The sequence below is a fragment of the Jaculus jaculus genome, chromosome 9, assembly GCF_020740685.1.
Source record: "Jaculus jaculus isolate mJacJac1 chromosome 9, mJacJac1.mat.Y.cur, whole genome shotgun sequence".
Classification (NCBI taxonomy): Eukaryota; Metazoa; Chordata; class Mammalia; order Rodentia; family Dipodidae; genus Jaculus; species Jaculus jaculus.
Genome location: NC_059110.1, coordinates 122,814,681 through 122,830,333, shown reverse-complemented (window position 1 = coordinate 122,830,333; position 15,653 = coordinate 122,814,681). Strand labels below are relative to the sequence as shown.

General features: G+C 47.8%; 1 protein-coding gene across 1 annotated transcript; it reads right to left on the bottom strand.

The window, feature by feature from the left end:
* Positions 1-3,918: 3,918 nt before the first annotated feature.
* On the bottom strand, positions 3,919-4,257 carry LOC101605220 (mediator of RNA polymerase II transcription subunit 10-like). Its single transcript, XM_045159568.1, has one exon. It carries the CDS (start codon positions 4,255-4,257, stop codon positions 3,919-3,921), a length of 339 nt encoding a protein of 112 aa, XP_045015503.1.
* Positions 4,258-15,653: the final 11,396 nt, after the last annotated feature.

Here is a 15,653-nt window from a genome sequence, read left to right as displayed (position 1 = left end):
ACATGCACCACTCTGTACATCTGGCTTATGTGGGTCTTGGGGAATGGAAACTTAGTCCTTTGGCTTTACAGGCAAGTGTCTTAACCACTAAGCCATCTTTCACACCTCCTATATCACATTTTAAAAGTATTTTTATTTATTTGTAAGAGAGAGAAAGCATAGGCATACTAGGACCTCCTGACTCGGGAAACAAATTCAAGATGCATGTACCACTTTGAGCATCTGGCTTTATGTGGATGCCAGGGAATTAAACCTAGGCAGGCAACCTTCACAAGCAAGTTTACCTTTAACCACTGAACCATCCCCAGCTCCCCCAACCTCTTGATCACATTTTAAGGTGAGGGTCTTAATATTAGATTCCCTCCAGAGTGGGTCACACAGATGCCTGCTTGACATTGGTGAACCGGGGACTTGCGGTGTCTATTGGCCCTTTCACCTAACATTTTCCAAAAAGGGAATGAGGAGGCATGCATGCTTGTAGGCCTAAAAGCACCTTTCCTGCAGAGCTGCAGACCACTGCTGCTTCACTAACCACAGCTCCAGGCTGAAGATAGGGAGAAGCTAGTGGGTCAGGCCCCCTTGTGGGGCTGGAAATTCTGGACCTGATTCTAGAAAACCTATTGTTGCTACTCCCTTCCCTGTTCCCCGTGCTCCTTGGACAATCTGAGTCCCAAATGGAGGAAAACTTAATCTTAGGTTCAGTGAAACAGAATGAGAAGGCTGCGGGATGCAGAGGGAGCATCCTGGGGGGCCTGATCCTAACACTTAAGCTCTCTCAGTCTTGCATTGTATCAGAGACTCCTGGGCTGGAGAGATGGCTTAGTGGTTAAAACGCTTGCCTGTGAAGCGTAAGGTTCCATGTTCAATCTCTCTCCAGATCCCACATAAGCCAGATGCACAGATGAGACATCTCTGTGTACCCACTAAAGCTCAAGGGGTTATTGTGGAAGACGTGGCAGAAAGAATGGAAGAATTAGTGAGTGGGGTGGAGTCTTGGGAATGTGCTGTGGACCTGTGGTGATCATTGCATTCACAGCCTCACAGCAACTATTGTTACCTACACAATATTGGGCCCATGAGCATGTTGTCATGGATGATGAAAGAAGGCAAAAATAAAATGAAGAAAGTACCAAGTAATAGAGGGACTGCTTGGAGGGAGGAAGGGGTTCACTGGAAGGGGTATGAGATAGTGGTGGTAAGATGGGAGGAGACTGTGATAAAAATACATCTTCTGGGGCTGGAGAGATGGCTCAGCTGTTAAAGGTGCTTGCTTGCAAAGTCTGATGGCTTGGGTTCGATTCCCCAGTACCCACATAAAGCCAGATGCTCCAAGAAGCACATGTGTCTGGAGTTTGTTTGCAGTGGCAAGGAGCCCTGGAGCGTCCATTTTCTCCCTCCTCTTTTCTGTTTGCAAATAAATAAAATACAAATACATTTTGTATGTAAGGATTATCAAGCCAGGCGTAGTGGTGCACACCTTTAATTCCAGCACTTGGAGGTCGAGGGAGGAGGATTGCCATGAGTTCAAGGCCACTCTGAGATACAGTGAATTCCAGGTCAGCTTGAGCTAGAGTAAGACCCTACCTAGAAAAAATAAAAAAGTTTTTAGAAAGAGTGCTTGCCCCTTACACAGGAAGGCATCTCAGGCTGGAGACCCATCCAAGTTTTACTCCACAGAACCTACATAGAAAAGGCTGGTCATGGCCATACACATTTGTAATCTTAGTCTCTGGAGGGAAGAGATCAGAGAATGGCTGGGGGTCCCTGTCAAACTGCAGCTACGGGCTGAGAAAATATGTGGATGAGCCAGGCATGGTGGCACATGCCTTTAATCCCAGCACTCACTCGGGAGGCAGAGGTAGGTGGATCGCCATGAGTTGAGGTCACCCTGAGACTACACAGTGAATTCCAGGTCAGCCTGGGCTAGAGTGAGACCCTACCTTGAAAAACAGAAAAAAGAGAAAAAGAAAATATGTGAATGAGAAGGACATTTGATGTTCTCCTCTGGCCTCCATGCTCACACACACATGGGGTGGACACACACAAGTGCTTATACCACACATCACACGCACATTCAAAAGAGGAAGAAACTATGTTTGCCTTTCTGGAGTTTTTCAAATTTCCTCCGATGTCCAAGTGTAATTGGCAGCTTACTCCCATGCATGGAGAGCTTCCTTCCGTTTGCTCATGTGTTACGAGCACCATCCTTGCATTATCCCGTGAAATCCTCATGGTAAACTGGGGGTCAGGGGCAGCTGCTGCCCCCCTTCTGTGCATGAGGGAAGCTTGGGTCTTGTCAGCTGCGCTGAGTCAACACAGCTGGCCCCAGAGGATAAGGCCAAGGCCGCCTCCTCTGACTACCCTGCTGGGGTAGCTCAGGAGTTTTGTTTGCTGTCATGCAAAGCTGCCAATCTGACTTTCAAGAAAGTCCACTGTGAAAAGCAGGTTGTATTTATGACAAATCTATCCGCTGAGGGGAGGACAGAATGAAAAACAAATGAGTTTAAATTCTTCTAAGGCAATGTCAGGCATGTATTGACAAGTAGGTGCTAAATCAGTAAAACTTACAAATCTCCAGTGATAGTCAACACAAAACAAGCTACTTTTGCCGAAGGGACAAGTGTTATTTCAGTTGTGGACTCAGAGACCTTGACTCTGCTCCATCACCTAGCTAAACGCCCCACTGCCCACTCACAGAGGGCAGGCAGGAAGAAGGGGAGGAGGAGGGAGGGAGAGACGCAGGACTCCTGCCCCCCCATGCTGTGTTCTTTAGTTTGATAACTTCCGAACTCCAGACTTCCTGCTCCCGCTGAGGAATCAAATGTAAAACTTCTCCAAATTAATGTTTCCTGGCCCTGTAGCAATGCTGAAAATTCCTCTGCTGTGATGGAAACGACCGTAAGAGCAGGTCACAGTAATGTATGTTCCCTAGAATTACAAATTCAGCAAGTAAACTTCAGGAAACTACCAAAATGGATGGATGACCCTCTTTCTCTAGTTTTCTTTCCTTTCCTTTTCTTTTTAATTGGGCTGGAGAGATGGGCTCCCTTCCTGCCATTGGAGCACTGGGATTACAGATGCCAGCCAACAGCATCTGGCTTTTGTGTAGATTCTGGGGTTGTGAAGTCAGGTACCTAGGTGTGCTCAGCAAGCATTTTAGTCAATGAGCCATCATATCCCCAGACCTCCATTTCCTTTTCTTTTTCTTTCTTTCTTTCTTTCTTTTGGGGACAAAGTTTTTCCTATTAACTCAAGCTCAACTCAAACTATGGTTCCTTGTGCCCCAGCTTCCAGGATGCTCAGATACCGTTCCACACCTGCGTCAGGTGCCCTTTATTTATTTATTTATTTTTGTTTGTTTGTTCTTTTGAGGTAGGGTCTTGTTCTAGTCCAGGTGGACCTGGAACTCACTCTGTCATCCCAGGCTGAGCTCGAATTCATGATCCTCCTACCTCTGCCTCCTGAGTGCTGGGATTAAAGGTGTGCGCCACCACATGCAGCTTGCGATTTAAAGACTTTATTATGTCTAATGTTCCATATTTTTTATACACTACATTTGGAAATGTGAAATATAAAAATGATTGTTAATTTTCTAGTAACAGAAAGAGTACGCAAAAAAAGAAAACTGCTAAACAGAATCATCAACCACATTCAGTATGTCCAAGTCTGTCTTCCTGTCCCATCACCCCACAGAGGAGGAAAGCAACCACACTGAGGAGGTGGGACCCCTAGGCGATGGCTGCAGAGGCATGAGGCCAGAGTCCCGTGTGAGGTCAACACCGGGGACAGCAGGCAGAGGACAGGCCAGTCTACACTCGCTGGAAGGCATCGGCACAGTCCCGCACAGCTTCCTCTGGCTCAGTCATGACGGTTCGCAAAAGAAGAGGTTCTTTGCTCGCTTAGGAAGGTGGATGATCCTCACCATGTCTTCTGGAAATACTTTGGAAAGTTCAATGTGTCAATCTTGCCCTTGACTTGCTCATTTTGGGCTAGAGCCCTCTCCTGGCACTCTTTGGTGTAGAGCTGGGGGTTCCAACCTTGATCTATGTATTCAAAAACTTCCAGAGGCACGGTGATGTCACGAAGCTGCTGTGTGCACTTATCGATATTCTGTAAGCCCATAACTACGAAGTTCAGCTTCTGGCTGAGCCCCACCTGGCTGCTGGGCTGGAAGTTGCTGATGATGATGCCAAGCTGCCGAATGTTCTCCACAAACTTCTCCAGGGGCTCCTCCAGGTGGTCAAACTTCTCCGTCATCAGCCAGGCCCGACCCACACCGCGGCCACTGCCTCAGAAATTTTTACATGACAGAGGTATATAAGTATATAAAATAAGGATAGAGATCTAATATTTACTGATAATAAATCATAAATACAATTCAAAGCAGATATTTAGTATACATATGACTTTACCATTTATTAAAGACTAAAATACATTTGTGTGCTGACCTGTAGCACAAGACTAGAAACAAACCCCGAAGGAAGGAGTGGGAATGGATCTGAGACAAGAACACAAGGAATGGAGCCAAGACAAGTTCTGATCAAGGCTCAAGTTTATTCAGGCAGACACAAGCTTATAAACGGAAAATAAAACTTTCTCGACAATGCCTACGTGTCTAAAGTCTGCTTCACCAAGCCCGTACGATAAGGCCTCTGTGCCTGGAGATCAAAGAGCAGCTGCAGTTCCTGACACATTTCATAGGAATAAGATGGATGGGGACAGACATGGTGGAGCACGCCTTGAGAGGCAGAGAGAGGCAGGAGGAGCAACACAAGTTCAAGACTAGCCTGCTCTACAGAGTGAGTGAGTACCAGGCCAGCCAGAGCTACAAAGAAAAACCCTGTTTCAAATAATAAATGTTTCAAAAAAAAAAAAAAATCCAATAGGCTGGAGAGATGGCTTAGTGGTTAAGGCACTTGCCTGCAAAGCCAAAGGACCCAGGTTTGAGTCCCCAGGACACACACACACACACTCTCTCTCTTTCTCTCTCCATATATATATATGTGTATGTATGTATGTGTGTGTGTATATATATATATATATATATATATATATATATATGTATATATATATATATATATATATATACACACACACACACATACATACATACATACATACATACACACACATATATATGCGCCTCTCTCACATAAATAAATAAATAAATAAATAAATTCATTTTAAAAAAATGTTCCAGCTAGGCATGGTTGTACATGCCTTTAATCCCAGCACTTGGGAGGCAGAGGTAGGGTGAGTTCAAGGCTACCCTGAGACTACATAGTGAATTCTAGGTCAGCCTGGGCTAGAGAAAGACCCTACCTCGAAGAACCAAAAAATAAAAAATAAAAAAAGGTTCCAAAAGAGACACCCTCCAAGGCTCAGGACCCACTGTGGAAGACACGGCAGAAAGAATGTAAGAGCCAAAGGAAGGGTACATCTACTTATAATACTGTCGCACAGACAGAGTGGTCTTGACATTCATAACCTCGCACTACCTACACAAGAGTTCCATAATAGAAGGGAAATGATGACATCAGGGGCTGGAGAGATGGCTTTGCAATTGAAGGTGCTTGCTTGCAAAGCTTGATGTCCTGGGGTCCAATCCTCTAGTACAAAATGTGCGTGTATGTGGAGTTAATGTTTGCAGTGACAAGAGGACTTGCGGTGCCCACACACTCTCAACAAATAAATAGACAAATAAAAAGACATCCAAATAGAAGAAAAACTAGTTGGGGAGAAGAGACTCAGTGGAGGGATATAGGGAAAAGAAGAAAGGGAAGGTGATGGGAAGGAATTATGATCATGATATATGGTGTATATGTAAGGAGGTTGTTAAACATTTTTTTTTTAAAAAAAAGTGCAAAGCTGGATGTGGTGGCGCACGCCTTTAACCCCAGCACTCGGGAGGCAGAGGTAGGAGGAACGCCAGGAGCTTGAGGCCACCCTGAGACTACATAGTTAATTCCAACTTAACCTGGGCCAGAGTGAGACCCTACCTAGAAACCCCCCACCAAAAAAAAAAAAAAAAAAGTGCCAAAAGAGGCCAAGGAGATTTATCCAGGCCTGTGTCACAGCCCTATAATCACTGCTACCCAAGAGGCTGGGGCAGGATGGTCACAAGTAAAGACCTATCTGGGTTACAGAGAGAATAGAAGGCCAGCATAGACAGGTAGTAAAACATTGTCTCAAAATAAAATGTAGGCACTGGAGAGATGGCTTAGCCATTAAGGTGCTTGTTGGCAAAGCCAAAAGACCCAGGTTTGATTTCCCAGTACCCACATAAAGCCAGATGCACAAAGTGGCACATGTGTTTGGAGTTCATTTTCAGTGGCTAGAGGCCCTAGCATACTCATTCTCTCTCTTTCTCTCAAATGAATAAAATAAAATAAAATAAAATAAAATGTAAAAAGAGGCCTGGGAAACCTTATATTTGGCCAGCCAGGGCAAATGAGCCAACAGGTGCAATAGTGGCATGTCTGTTATGGCAGAAACAAACTGCCCTCTAATTTGACTGGAGGCCTGCTCCATGGGAGGGAATACATCCTTGATACTGAAAACCTACAACAGGGGTAGTCATGAGCCCTAGGAGTGTAACGTCTGCTGCTGTCTGGCTAAATGTATATACTATGCTCATCAAACTGCCCAGTAAGCACTTCTTTTAATGTTCATACCTATATATTAACACCACCCTTACTTTTTCATTAAAGAACATTCTCTTTTCAGATGGCGGTGACCTTGGGATGACTCAGAAGACATCATGGTGCTGAGAAGAAGAGACAGAGGAGTGCTCAGCACTGCAATATCTCTATCACACGTTCCAAGGCTCAGGGTCCATTGCAGAGGAGGTGGCAGAAAGAGTGTAAGAGCCAAAGGAAGGGTAGGACTCCTTACAATGTGCTCCTCCAGACACAAAATGGCCTGGATATCCATGACCTCACAGTGCCTGACACTACCTACACAAGACCATCATAATAGGAGGAAAAGATGATGACATCAAAATAAAAAAGAGACTGAGAGAGGGAGGGTATATGATTGAGAGTGGAGTTTTAAAGGGGAAAGTGGGGGGGGGGGGAGGGAGGGAATTACCATGGAATATTGTTTGCAATCATGGAAGTTGTTAATTATAAAAAATAAATTTAAAAAAGAGGGCTGGGAATACAGCTCACAGGTGCTTGGCTAGCATGCACAAGGCCCTTGGTTGGATACTACCCAGTACAGCCAAAAAAAAAAAGATATTTAGCTGTTATCCTGCTACTGGATGTCTACATGGTGGTATTTCCTAGGCCTGGGGGGAAATGTTCCTATTGACTTTATCATTATTATTATTATTATTTGAGGTAGGGTTTCATTCTAGCTAGCCATCAATGTCCTTTCCCCACCACGCTCACCCCACTAACACAACCATACTCCTTTCACACCCACAGCACGCATTTGCTTACACACATTGCCCACGGTTTGTTGTGAGATGAGCACACGGGCTACAGAGAGGCCCAGCAGTACCGGGAACGTGGTGACACCAGCATGAAATGCTTCAGCACACATACCCCAGGCTGACTGCCTGTGAAAATGTATGCATGTCACTCATACGCCACCTCAGCTGGTGCATGGTGGTCTTTATTTTAATGTATTTATTTGCACATCTGTGTGTGTGTGTTGCCACTGCAAGCAATCAGTGTGGGGTCTGGTTTTACACAGGTGGCTTGGAAATTGAAAGGAGGACTGAACTCGGGCAGAAAGGCTTTGCAAGCCCCTTGTCTCTACTCTTTAAACCAAAGCTTCTTAAACATTTACCACTTATGACTCCTTTACACCTGATGCTTTTTTTTTTTTTTTTTTTTGACAAAGAGGGAGGGAGGGAGGAAAAGAATGGGCATGCCAGGGCTCCAGATGCTGCAAATGAACTCCAGACACATGCTATATATATCTTGTGTTTCTGGCTCATGTGGGTACTGGGGTATCGAACCTGGGTCCTTTGGCTTTGCAGGCAAGTACCTTACTGCTAAGCTATCTCTCCAGCCCATACCTGAGAAATTTAATATGACTAGGGTATATAAGTGTATAAAATAGATATACAGACCAACCATGACCGATTAAAAAATTATAAGAGGTTGGATGTGGTGGCATATGGCCTTAATCTCAGCACTTGGGAGGCCCAAGTAGGAGGATCGCTGTGAGTTCAAGTCCACCCTGATACTACACAGTGAATTCCAGGCAAGCCTGGGCTAGAGCGAGACAGTGCCTTGATAAACAAAACAAAACAAAACAAAACAAAACAAAACAAAACAAAACAAAAGAAAATTTATAAATTTACTTTATTTATTTGCAAGCAGAGAGAGAGAGAGAGAATAAATGAATGAGTGTGCCACGACCTCCAGCCACTGCAAACAAACTCCAGATGCAGGCACCCCTTTGTTCATCTGGCTTTACTTGGGTACTGGGGAATTGAACCCAGGTTGTTAGGCATTTCAGGCAAGCGCCTTAACCGCTGAGCCATCTCTCCATCCCAAGAAAATATCTTTTAAAGCAATTCTTTGACAGATATGTAATTTTACCATTTATTGAAGGCCATAACAAATTTTCATACTAAAAAGATGGAGAGGGCCAGGCATGGTGGTGCATAAATAACCTCAGAACAGCCCTCCCTGTATGTGCGCATGCGAGGTGATCTCTAGGAGAGGCGTGAGGGCATGGGGCGCCCCTCTGTTCGTCCCCCAGCCCCAGCTTTGGCCCCTGCTCCGACGCCGCCTGCGGCCGCGAGGGGGCGCCCCACGCCTGCTTTTCCTCCGCGGCGCGTGGGGCGAGGACCTTCGAGGCTCGGCGGCTGGAGACCCGTGGAAGCGGGGAGCCGGCGCCCTGAAGAGAAGAGGGACTTGCCGATGGAACGGAAGCAGACAATGAGAGGAACATCGAGAGGAACGAGGAGGGGTTGTGCGGGATGAGGGGCGGGCAGGACGCAGTGCGCGCGCGCGCGCGCGGCAGCCGCTGGGATTCCCGCGCGTCTCCTCCTTCCCGGCTCCCTCCGACCGGGACAGCGGGCAAGTACGCAGCTGGCCGCCCGGCCGGCCGCCTGCAGCCCCGAGCGCGCTCCCGCAGACCCGCGCCCTGTAGCCCCCCGAGCGCGCTCCCGCAGACCCGCGCCCTGTAGCCCCCCGAGCGCGCTCCCGCAGACCCGCGCCCTGTAGCCCCCGAGCGCGCTCCCGCAGAGCCAGGCGCATCCAGGTGTCCTGGAGTCCTGGCTCCCCGGGGCTGCGTACCTGAAACGTGACTCAGCGATTTTCGCGAGTGGGCGTGAGGTAGTACCCCAGTCTACAGCATTTGGAGTGCCAAGGGTGGGGAGCAGCCCACGCATGAGTGCAGGGACCCAGAAGGTGTCCCGCTGGTGCCCTACTTCAAGCAATGGAAAGGATATTCACTAGGGTGGCTGCAGGTTCAGGAACTCAGCAAGAGCCTTCAGAAAACCAGTGCGGGTGGGAGAGCCTCTGAGGGTGATCGCAGAACCCTACATGTCTGCTAAGGTTGCAGAAAGGAAGATAAACCTTTTGGGAATTTGGGGTGCATAGTAGGCCTGTATGGCATAGGCCACAGGAGGGACAAGAGCGGGCCTACATTTTGAAGGATGACCAGAGGGACTCCGTGGGAAGTAGGGTGGGGAAGGTGGTGTCCAGTGGAAGGCTGAATTTGGCAGAAGTGGAGAGCAGACATCGGCGAAGATTAGTCAGGAACTTTAGGTGGGGTGGGGTGGGCTGAGGCACAAGAGTGGCTTGTGGCTAGGACACAAATAAAAAGGCCAACCCACTGACCCAGGCAATAACTGGAGAGGGGCTGGAGAGATGGCTTAGCTTGCCTGTGAAGCCTAAGGACCCCGGTTCGAGGCTCAGTTCCCCAGGTCCCACGTTAGCCAGATGCACAAGGGAACACATGCATCTGAAGTTCGTTTGCAGTGGCTGGAGGCCCTGATGCGTCCATTCTCTCTCTCTCCCTCTGTCTTTCTGTGTCTGTCGCTCTCAAATAAAAAACAACAACAACAACAAAAAAAAAAACTGGAGAGCACACAGGGAGCTGGCAGTGACCAAAATGGCTTGGATTCAGGCAGGGGTGTCTTTAGAGTTGCTGGGTATGAATTGGTGTTCCCAGCAGGCAGGGGGGCCAGGCCCAACTTTTTTTTTTTTTTCTTTTCTTTTCTTTTTTTTTTTTTTTTTTCGAGGTAGGGTCTCACTCTAGTTTAGGCTGACCTGGAATTTACTACATAGTCTCAGGGTGTTCTTGAACTCACAGTGATCCTCCTACCTCCGCCTCCTGAGTACTGGGATTAAAGGCGTGTGCCACAATGCCTGGCCGGGCCCACCTTTCTAGCTGAGGACTAATGATCCTGCCACTGTGGTGGGAAACAAGAGTCCTCACTCCCTGGCTTGAGTGACCCTGAGGCAGGGGAATGAATGAACAGAGTCTCAAGTGCACTCTTGGGGCTCAGGTTGGCTTTGCTCTGGGTGTTTAAGTGCGCCCACCACATCACCAGGAAGTCCTCCAGCTAAAGTTTGTTGAATGAATGTGTGAGCAGAGAGCCCAGAGCCCGCGCAGCTCCCCATGTACGTTGCCAGCAGGACAATGCACAACACTGTCTTCAGTGAGGGCCTGTGGTATTACTTCACGCTGATTCATTCGCTGCGTGGGCACACATGTTCATGCATGTGAATATGCACACGAGCATGCTACGGTGGACGTGTGGAGGTCAGAGAACAGCTTTCAGGTCTGTCACCTTCCATCTCATTTCAAGTGGGGTCTCTTCCTCACCCTTCCCTTGACAAACTTCCAGAAAGTCTGCCTCTGCCTTCTTTCTTGTTCTGGGCACTCTGGGATCACAGCAGCCCGCGACCACAGCTTGTGTGAGGACAGCCTTGGGAGGTCCTCACCTTCCACCTTGTTTGAGGCAGGGTCTCTTATTGGCTACCGTGATCACCAGACTAGCTGGCTGCAGAGCTTCCAGAAGATTCTCCTGTCTCTGCCTCCCGTCCTGCGCCAGGCATACTGGGATTCCAAGGCTGCCCATAGTGTCCAGCTTTTTTGTGGGCGCAGGGGATCTGAACTCAGGTGGCCATGCATGTGTGACAAGTGCTTTATCCACTGAGGCCTCTCGAGCCTGATGTTTGTTTGTTTGTTTGAGACAGTCCCACCGTGCATTCCAAGCTGCCCTCAAACTCTCAGCCCTCCTCAGCTTCCCGAGGGCTGGGCTTACAAGTGTGCACCCCCAGGCCTGATTAATAAGAACTCTTAACTAAGGCCGGGAAAGGGCTGTGCTGGGAGCTGAGGCCTCTGTTCCCCAGGGCAGAGAGGACATGCCTGAACTTCATTTCCCTGATTCCCCAGTGCATGCCCAGCCAGAAGCTCTAGCTTTGGGGGTTAGCTCTGCTAAGTCACTGTGAGGGGAGGTGCACGGGCTGCTGCCAACTTGGTGAGTGGAGAAGAAGCAGATGGCCTGATAGGGTCCTAAGCCAGCCGTGCCCGGCTAAGCCAGCCTCATCTGTGCTGGCTTCCTCAGCTCTCTGTGCCTTTCTTCTTCATCCATAGGGGACAACTAGAAGTGCCCATGGCCTGCAAGCTGAAGGACCCTGCTTTTATGTTGCTGTCTTCTTCCCCCACACCAGCCTGTGCCTCAGCCAAGAATCTGGGTCTGTAGCTCCCCCAAAACTGACTCGGTGCCTGAGTCTTCTGGAGGCCCAAGACTGAGCATAAAGATGTCCCCCAGCAAATATAAACTGCAGACACCAGGCAGGGGCCCCAAGGAGGCTGGTCGTCGAAGGAGCTGGCAGCAGGCACAGGGCAGAGCTCCCAGCGCTTGTCCCGTGACCTTGAGGTGATGGTTTGATGGGTAGAAAGGAGCAGGGACAAGGTGTAAGGTGGGAGTCAGGCTCCGGAGCTGAGCTCTAGAACCACCAGCTAAAAGGCTCAGGGCTTGGGCTAGGGAGAAGGCTCAACGGTTAAGAGCACTTACCACTTAAGCCTGAGGGCCTCTTAGGCTAAATACTGCCAAGTTTGAATCCAAGTAACAAGCTGGACGTGAGCCGGGCTTGGTGGCTCACTCCTTTAATCCCAGCACTTGGGAGGCAGAAGTAGGAGGATCGCTATGAGTTCAAGGCCAGCCTGAGACGGTATAGTGAATTCCAGGTCAGCCTGGGCCAGAGTGAGATTTTACCTTGAAAAGGAAAACAAACAAACAACAACAACAATAAAGAGCTGGACATGGCCTCACACGTGTGTAACCCCAGGCCTGGGCGTGAGGGTGGAGATAGAGAATCCCTGGGTCTCGCTGACTGACACACAGCTCTGGGCTGAGGGAGAGTCTCTACTTCAAGGAACTATGTAAAGGAGTGATAAGAGAAGGACGCCTGACATTCTCCTTGGCCTCTGTGTGCACACACATGGGGTATGCACATCTGCACACACATGCACACCCCATACACCACAGCACACGCGTGTTCTACACACAAAAAGGAAGGAAGGCAGGGAAAAAAAAATACAGCTCAGGGACTGGGCTTTTCTGAATTTTGGCCCCAAATCTTGATTGTCCTCCAGCCAAATGTGGATGTCGATTCAGGTCTTGCTTGGGATAGCTACAGTGTGTCTCCAATCGTTTTTTCAACCAAGATCAGGAAAGGTTGGCATGTGACCTATCAGGATAGTCCGAGGAGGGGTCATGAGGTACTGCATGCCCCAGCCGTGCTGGACACAGGAGACATGAATGTGGCTGTGATGGCCAGGTCCCTAGAGACACCCAGGTAGGTGTGGTGAGGACAGGGGCTGCACTGAGGACGCTATAGGAACCCAGAGCCTACAAAGAAGCCAGCAGAAGGGCCGTAGTTAGATGAAGTGACCCTGAAACTAAGTACTGGAACATTTTCTAGATGAAGGGGAGAGTTGGGGGAGGGGTTCAGCTAAGGGCAGAGCTAGTGGCTGGAAGAAAGAAGGTTATATTTGTCCTTAGTCTGGCTTTTTTTTTTTAAAAAAAGTCATTTATTTATTTGAGAGAGAGAGAGAATAGGCACGCCAGTGCTTCCAGCCACTGCAAATGAACTCCTGATACATGCGTACCCTTGTGTATCTGGCTTATGTGGGGAGAGTCAAACTGGGATCCTTTGGTTTTGCAGGCAAACGCCTTAACTGCTAAGCCATCTCTCTGGCCCCCGAGTCTGGCTTGTTTTGATTGACATGGAGATTTGGGGCTGAGGAGATGACTCAGTGGTTAAAGGCACTTACTTGCAAAGCCTTCTGGCCTTGGTTTGATTCCCCAGTAGCCACGTAAAGCCAGATGTACAAAGTGATGCTTCTGGAGTTTGTTTGCAGTGGCAAGAGGCTCTGTTATGCTCATTCTCTCCTTTTGTCTCTCTCTGCTCCCAAGTAAGTAAATAAATAAATAAATAATTTAAAACCATGAAGATTAGTAGTGTGCTCCCTCTCTCTCTCTCTCTCTCTCTCTCTCTCTCTCTCTCTCTCTCATTCTCTGTGTGCATGTATGTGGTTATGGGCACACGTGTGCCACAGCCTGCATGGAAGTCAGGGCACACCTCAGTTGTTGGTCCTCGCCTTCCACCTTGTGTGGGACAGGGCCCTGCTGTTCCTTCCACTGTGAATGCCAGACTGGCTTACTTGAAAGCTTTGGGATTCTCCTGACTCAGCTTCCCACTGGTATAGTTGCAATGGGATTTCAGGCAGGTGTGCCACTGCATCTGGCTTTATGTGGGTTCTAGGGATCCCCTCTCCATAATCAGTAGGCTTGTGCAACAAGCACTTGTAATCACTGAGCTATCCTCCCAGGCCCAAGATTGCCATTTATTTAAAAAAAATTTTTTTTGTTCATTTTTATTTATTTAGTTGAGAGCGACAGAGAAAGAAGCAGACACAGAGAGAGAATAGGCGCGCCAGGGCCTCCAGCCACTGCAAATGAACTCCAGGCACGTGTGCCCCCTTGTGCATCTGGCTAACGTGGGTCCTGGGGAATCGAGCCTTGAACCGGGGTCCTCAGACTTCACAGGCAAATGTTTAACCGCTAAGCCATCTCTCCATCCCAAGATTGGCATTTCTATCTTTTTCCAGCACACGACACAATTTGGTTCACCTTTGTCTTCTTTTAAAAAATATCTTTATTTTGGGAGAGAGAGAGAATTGGCTGGGCTAGCGTAAGACCCTATGTCAAAAAGAAAGTACTTGTCTGCAAAGCCTAACAATCCAGGCTCAATTTCCCAGTACCCGTATACGCCAGATGCATGAGGTGAAGCATGTTACTGATGTTCGTTTGCAGTGCCTAGGGTCCCTGGTGTGCCCATTCTCGCTCTCTTTCTCTCAAATAAAAAAAATAAAAATAAGGGCTGGAGAGATGGCTTAGCAGTTAAGCACTTGCCTGTGAAGCCTAAGGACCCTGGTTCGAGGCTCGATTCCCTAGGACCCACATTAGCCAGATACAAAAGGGGTTGCACATGTCTGGAGTTCATTTGCAGTGGCTGGAAGCCCTGATGCACCCATTCTCTCTCTATCTGCCCCTTTCTGTGTCATTCTCAAATAAATAAAAATGAAAAAAAAAAGTTTTTAAATAAAAAAAATAAAAATATTGTCATCTGTGATGTTTTTTTCTTTGGTTTTCAAGGTAAGATCTTGCTCTAGCCCAGGCTAACCTGGAATTCACTATGTAGTCTCATTATTTTATTTATTTTGTTTTGGTTTTGGTTTTTTGAGGTAGGGTCTCACACTAGCTCAGGCTGATCTGGAATTCACTATGTAGTCTCAGGGTGGCCTTGAACTCATGGTGATCCTCCTACCTCTGCCTCCTGAGTACTGGGATTAAAGGCATGCACCACCACGCCTGGCTTATTTATTTATTTATTTTTTGAGGTGAAGTCTCACTCTAGGCCAGGCTGACCTGACATTCACTCTGTAGTCCCAGGCTGGCCTCGAATTTACAGTGATTCTCCTACCTCTGACTTCTGAGTGTTGGCATTAAAGACATGCACCACTATGTCTATCCACTATGGATTATTTTAAAGGATATGTGTAGAGGAAAAAATAGTATGAGTAAAGACTTGTAAGACCTTTTGGAACATATGAAGAATTAGGTCTGGAGGCCAGGTGTGGCGACGCCTTTAGTCCCAGCACTCAGGAGGCACAGGTAGGAGGATTGGCTTGAGTTCAAGGCCACTCTGAGACTACACAGTGAATTCCTCCAGGTCAGCCTGGACCAGAGTGAGACCCTACCTTGAAAAAACAAACCAAAAAAAAAAAAAAAAAAAAAAGAGAGAGAGAAAGAAATGAAACAAGGAGCTGGAGTAAAAGAAAACAAACATACAAACAAACAAAATCAGCCAGGTGTGGTGGCACACGCCTTTAATCCCAGCACTTGGGAGGCAGAGGCAGGAGGATTGCCAAGAGTTTGAGGCCACCCTGAGACTACATAGTGAATTCCACCTCAGCCTGGGCCAGAGTGAGACCCTACCTCAAAAAACCAAAACCAAACCAAGACAAAATAATCCAATAATAACAACACCACAAACAAGGATCTGGGCATGGGCATGGCTGGGCATTCCTTTACTCCCAGCACATGCGGGGTGGCAGTGGTAGAAGGCCAGCCTGAGCTTCCTACCTTGGAAGACAAAAAATAAATAAAT

Bases quoted from the DNA above. Each gene is read 5' to 3' on its own strand.
- LOC101605220 (XM_045159568.1), bottom strand. From the start codon at position 4,257: ATGACGGAGAAGTTTGACCACCTGGAGGAGCCCCTGGAGAAGTTTGTG.